Source organism: Gavialis gangeticus, unplaced genomic scaffold (assembly GCF_001723915.1).
Source record: "Gavialis gangeticus isolate Ggan-Ray unplaced genomic scaffold, GavGan_comp1, whole genome shotgun sequence".
Classification (NCBI taxonomy): domain Eukaryota; kingdom Metazoa; phylum Chordata; order Crocodylia; family Gavialidae; genus Gavialis; species Gavialis gangeticus.
In genome coordinates, this window is record NW_017729032.1 from 157,650,031 (window position 1) to 157,656,460 (window position 6,430).

General features: G+C 50.0%; 1 protein-coding gene across 1 annotated transcript in view; it reads left to right on the forward strand.

Moving 5' to 3' along the window:
- Positions 1 to 2,491: 2,491 nt before the first annotated feature.
- Positions 2,492 to 6,430, forward strand: part of NIPA1 (non imprinted in Prader-Willi/Angelman syndrome 1) — a 33,267-nt gene continuing 29,328 nt past the window's right edge. Inside the window, exon 1 of the mRNA XM_019525147.1 lies at positions 2,492 to 2,881. Coding sequence (XP_019380692.1) covers positions 2,542 to 2,881 — 340 coding nt within the window. The 5' untranslated portion in view covers positions 2,492 to 2,541. The remainder of the gene's footprint in view (positions 2,882 to 6,430) is intronic.

Genomic DNA, 6,430 nt, shown 5'->3' on the forward strand with positions numbered 1-6,430 from the left:
ATCAACAAATCAAAGGCAAACAGACCACCTGGCTAGCACAGTTAAGGTAAGCCAGTTTCTAAAACCAATGGCAAACAAAGGAGCGATGTGTCTGATACCATATCTAGCAGCCTTGGACTCTCCAGTCTGAATAGTCAGGTCTGCATTTACATCTGGGTTGACCTTGTGCTGAAGGGGGCACAAGTCTGGAGCAGGGTTAAATTCATGTTTCCAGATCCCCAGCAAGACACTATCCACTGCCATAAAGTTGCCACTTTTTCTGTCAGGATAGAACCGGGGGAAGTGGGAGGTGAGTGGTGCTTTACAGTACACCAGAGATACCATTCACAGATTCATAGACTAGCTCCAATTAAGGAACTACTTCTTCTCATGGCCAGTCTGAGATTGTTGATGACAGATATTTTGCAGAATTTGCAGATTCGTTAGAATCTTGCAGGGCTGTGATGTGAGCACTTCTGCTATGGTCATTATAGCACTTGGAACTGGTAGCTAATGATTGGTATACCTGCATTTAAGTTGACTGTTATGGGTAGATAAGCACTGTATGTTCAGTTTTAGGCAGGAGTGATTTTTTTGTGATTCTTTCCCATGGTCACATGTTGGAAGTTGACTCATTTTGAAATAGCGTAAGAGAAAAAAGAAAATGCTAAAGTAAAGCTCTTCATACTATTTTCAGTTTGATAAGGCCAAGTGGAGTGGAAAGAGCTCTTCAACAATATCACAGAATAAGCTGTGATTCAGACTGACCAACTGAATTGAAATAACTATTTGAAAGTAACATAAAATTAAATGACAATGATTCTGCATTTGGTAGGAGGGACCTGGCTAAGAGTGAGGAAAAGGAAGCTAGTTAACTGGCAAAATGCCAAATAACTGACAATCCTAGTGCTTAGTTCTTGTGTTTTTGGCTCACTGGTGCATGATGCCACTGCTACAGTACTGTAATGGGCAAACTAAATGCTAGCAGAGAGAGCATTGCTTTGCAATACCATGATCATGTTGTAACAACAATGACAGATGGATTGATGCTGTCATGATGAAACAGCACAGTATCACCAAACTCTCCTGTTCTGCCTCAGGGAAACTGCCGAGATTAACAAAAATGCCCTGAAATGGCATCCTTCATCTGAAACTAAACTCAAAGGGTTGCTGTTCTTCTATCTCTTGAGCTCTCACCTACAAAATGTTACGTGCTTCAGTCCTCTCCTCCATCATATTTAACAGTTACATGAAGCCACTGGGACAGCTGATGAGGCAAAAGAGGCTGACAATTTCTAAATCTCCTTTTGCCAAATAAAACAAAATCATCTCCTAGCTTTCTTGAGATCTTCTCAGGACCACCACCTTTACAAACATCACCTATCAAAAGCTACGTAGGCCAAATGAGGAACATAATGGTGAAAAAAAGACAGCACTCTGAAGACCTCCCCTACCATCCAACAGGCATTCCCAGCCGGGGCAGGGTGCAGGACGGAGTTGCGAGTGGCTCGTTTGGAGGGGCATGGGGACGAGCGGTTCCTGCCTCTGCGTGCACTCCCAGGCCATCGTGGGAGGGTGTGCCCACAGATCTGTGCACAGGGCTAGGGTGGGCTAATTAGTGTGGGCTTGCCTCGGGTGCCAAACTTCCTTGCTATGGTACTGGTGTGGCCCCAGAACAAGACCCTGTGGTGCTGTGGCATGGTCATAGCCCTGGGCTGTGAGGTGGCACACCGCCCTGGGAGACTGATGCCCCACTCCCTCAGCCCTAACTCCAGGGGCCCAGCAATGTCACAATTCTGCTCCAGCTAGGAGAGGACCCGTGCCCCACTTCCTCAGCCCTAACTCCAAGGTAGGATGGCCACCATAGAGGACAACCCAGTTTTTGCTACTCTATCTCTGTCCTCTATTGATATGAAACCCCATGAATGCCACATGCCCCCGGACGCTGGGGGGGCATGGTGAGCTCCCGCAGGTGGCAGCGGCACTGTCAGCAGTGGGAGCATAGTGGCGGCAAGCAGCAAGCTCCGGCAGGCATCCATGGTGCTGTTGGCAGCAGGGGGTGGTGCCAGCAGTGTTGGCAGGGGGCAGTGGCTATCAGGGACTGCCCACAGACACTGCCAGCAGTGTTGGTGGCAGGGAGGGGATGGTGAGTGGCAACCGCCTGGATGTGCCACTGTCACTGTCAGCGGTGCTTTTTGCAGACGGTGCACTGCCGATCTTAGGGGGTGCACGTGCACCTGTGTGCACCACTATGCGTTGCCAATGCGAAACCCGACCTCTTTATGTCCTTTATTTTTTTTCTCTTCAAGAGAAAAACAGGACATAAAAGTGTCAGGTTTCATATCAATGGAGGACAGAGGGAGACTGGACTTTCCTCTGTGATGGCCACCCTATTCCAGGGGATTACGTCACAATGCCGCTCCACCCAGGCGAGGACCCACGCCCCGCTGACGTCACAATGCTGCTCCAAACTAAGAGACGACCCGCCTCCCACTCCCTCAGCCGTGACGCCAGGGGGGCCGCTGACGTCACAATGCCGCCCCGCCAGGCGGCACGGCGCCGATGTGGCGCTGCCGCCAGCAGGGGCCGCGGCTGCAGCCGGCCTGGGGGGAGGAGGAGGAGGAGCTACTGCAGCGGCGCCGCTGCCGGTGCCAGAGGGCGCCAGGCTCCTGCCAGCACCAGCACCAGGACCAGGACCTGCAGCGCGGGGGGGAGCGTGCGGCTCCGGGCGGCTCCCGCATCACCCGCCGGTGCAGGAAGATGGCGGGGGGGGAGAGCGGCCCGCAGAGCCCCGGCCCCGCCGCCGTGTCGCTGGGCTTGAGCGTGGCCGTGGTGTCCAGCCTGGTGAACGGCTCCACCTTCGTGCTGCAGAAGAAGGGGATCGTGCGGGCCAGAGGACGAGGTACCCCCCACCCAAGCCACCCCTCGTCCCCGCCTCCTCCTCCTCCTCCTCCCCCTCTTCCTGCTGCTGCAGGGGAGCCCCAGCCCCGGCTGCAGCCCTTGGCAGTCTTTCCTCCCCGTCGCTGCCTCTTCTGCCTCGGATCCAGCCCCTGAAAAGCATCGCCTCCAGCCTCCCGCTCCCCACAGCCTTCCTGCTCCGGCTCTCTAATCGGGCCCTCTCGGGGATTACCCGGGAGAGGGGCGTTTCTGTCCCCTCCCCCGCCCCGGGGTGCAGGCTGGCGCTCACTCTGCCTGGTGCTGGTGCTGGTGCTGGTGCTGCAGCAGGGGTTGGCACTGGAGAGCCCTGGGCGCTGTGCGCAGGTCCCGCCACTGCAGGAGTGCCCTGGGCTCACCCGGGAGCTGTCCTTTCACTCTGCTGCCTGGCTGCACTGGGCCCTGCCTTGGCCTGCTCCCATGAGATGAGGGGTTGTGCTGAAAGGCAGACAAAGCTGCCCCTTCCCCCCCCCCCCCCCCCCCAAAAAAAAAAAAAAAAGCTGGAGTTTAGCTCCTTTGCTGGGTACCAGCTGAAGTGGGAAGGTGCTGCTGGATCCCATGTGAGCAGTGTTGGCAGCATAGCCTGGCCATCTCTCTCCACCTTCCAGGCGGTCCTTTATGGTGAATGGCAGCGCGTGAGTACGTGGGAACGGCGTGGGGAGAGGCCAGGAATGTGCCTCCAGCAGGCAACAAAGTTTGGATTCTTGTCTGGCCCACCAACGCTCTTGGATTGGATAGGGGCTGATCCTGCCTCGGGCAGGGGGTTAGACTAGATCAGTGTTTCCCCACCTTTTCCAGCCCCAGGCACACTTACATTAATATAGATTTTCCATAGCACTCCTGTTAAGGCATTCCCCATCCTCATTCCTAGTGTAGGTCACTGCCATGGCAAAATTCTGCGGCACACCCGTTCATTTCCAGTGGCACGCTTTGGTGCCGCCGCACACTGGTTGGGAATCTCTGAACTAGATGGCCTCTGGAGATCCCTTCCAGCTCTACTTCCCTGTGACTGTAACACCAAGTCCTGAGCTCATAACTAGCAGGAGAGAGCATCAACCCCAGGCTTTGGCTTGAAAGAAGGTTAGGGAGCCTTTCTTTCCCTGTCAGGATGTTTTTCCTCTGGGAAGCCGATTCATGGTGGCTTTTCATTCCGCTTGGGTCACTTCCATGTTGGCTGTTCACAAAGCACTAGGAAGTGTTTTCCTGCTTTGCCTTGGGGTAAAGTGGTAGGGTGAATGGGGAAAGTACTGTACACTGGAGTGGGGGAATCGGTAGACTCGTGATGATACTCTGGGATGATCTAGTTGGGGATGGTGCTGATTTGAGCAGGAGTGGTTGGATCTGATGACCTCCTGAGGTGCCTTCCACCTCATTTTCTGTGGTTCTATGTATCTAGATGAGGACTTGGATTGGGCTGTGCCTGTGCTCTTGCTGGGATCTAAGCTAGAGGTTTCTAGCTGCAGGGTCTTGCCCATCTGCTTAGGGTCAGACTGACTGCCATATTTGGGATCAGGAAGGAATTTTATCCCATGGTCAGATTGGTATGGACTGTGGGGTTTTGCCTTCATCTGTAATGGGAGGCATTGCTCTCTACCCAGGATCTCTTGAGCGTATACTGACAACATTTCATAGAAGCAGGGCATTGGCTGCCATGGTTCTCCTGCTTGAGCACTTCTTAAGTTAGGGCAGGTTAGGGTGTGCGGTCTGTATTGTTCAGGGTTGGAGTCTTATGTAGAGTTTGGAGAGACAGAGAGAGAGAAAAGAGAAGGAGATTATGGATTGTATGGGATAGTTTGGATAGGGATGATCCTGCCTCAGGCAGGTGTTTGGACTATTAGATGACCTCTGGAGGTTCCTTCCAGCCCCCTACTGTATGTTCGGGGGCTGACACACCACAAATTTGCTTCCAGTCATAGAGATGTAGGACTGGAAGGGAAATGATGTTAAGCAAGGATGCAGTCCTGCTGCCTGATCAAACATTGCAAGACACAGCACATGCAGTGTCTCTGGGTTACTGATTGGCTGTGCTTAGTGACATGAGGAATTGGTCCCCATGTTCACCCATGAAGTTCAATTATTTTGACATCAGAGGTCAATGGCTGGACTACAGAGCAGGAAATAAAACCAATTATTGATATGAAGTCAAATGGAACAGTCAAGATGAGTTAAGCCTAGTCATCCACATACTTCTAAATCAATAGCCAGCTATTCAGCTTGTCATACCACAGCACCATTGATCATCTTCGATTTAAAAGCAAGTATTTTCCTTGCAGTGTTTTAAATATCTGTGATGAGTGACTTTTCCAGCTGTCTTTAGCCAGTAATGGCTGCCTTTGAAGACTTATACCAGCAAATTTCTCTCCCATTATTATCTTTACCCCTTTTTGTCTTCTCTTATGAACTTACTACCAGCTATACTGAACACATGGTGATTTTGTTTTGTGGAGAAATACCCAGCCAGTATTATGAGACCACTAACCCCTTTTCTTCATTAGATAAGCTATAACATTGAATTTGGGAAACGTGAGGTGAAAATAGAGCAGAGTCGCTTAGTGTGTTACTAAAGTCCACCTCATTGCTTTTGAAAAATCAATATGAGCCCAAAGTAGTATGCAGTTTTGTTTTACTTTGAAATCACAACTTTCTATAGGATGGTGGCTGTGACGGTTATTTTAAGTTGCTTCTATTCTTTGAATTTACCTGTGAATATATAGCAACATTTGGAGTTCATCCAATTAAAACTTTTTCCTTTTGAAGGAAAAGAACGATTTGAAGAGGAAAGGCAAGGGTTCCTCAAGCCCTGTAATAATTTATCTGTTGCTTGCAGCAGCTGTTCTTTTTGCTGTTGCCAGTGTGTGTATGTGTGTGTGTACACTTAGATAGCTCTTATGAAATATTCATTCTGATTACCAAAACCTTGCCAGATATGTCCTGCATAAATTTTGAGGTCATTAGTGTGGGACCAGTACACATTGCAAGAGTGCTTTCTATCCAGTCTGCTCAGCATGAACTCACTCAAGCAGAACAAACAACTTGCAGCTACCTTACTACCAGCTGACAGCATGATCCAACAAGTTTATTTTGCATTTTACACAATGGCCGTACAGTTGTTCTAAGGCCCTTTGCACACTGATGCTTCGTAAACACCAGTTCTTTTCCAAGGCAGTTGCAATTCCGTGTTATTGTCCAGGCATAAGTCACTTTTATGCTACAAAGGCAATCCTTTTGAGAGTTACTGTCATTCCCGACATCGTTAAAGCAGATTTCCCTTTTGCTGTTAAGTTGAGGCCTAATCAGAGCTAAAGAATTATACTAAAGCCTTGAACTCTCAGAGTTACCTATTTTCACTTTTTTCAGTACTTAAAGCATCTCAACAGTGTCGCAAAGTATCTTGAAAAATTATGATTTAGACTCTAATGTGATTCTTGTCAGTAAAATCTTGGTGCCAAGCTGCTGGGGGCAGCATTTCTTGTTACTACATTTGACATGGAGCTAATAACAGCCAAAAAGGTGCTGG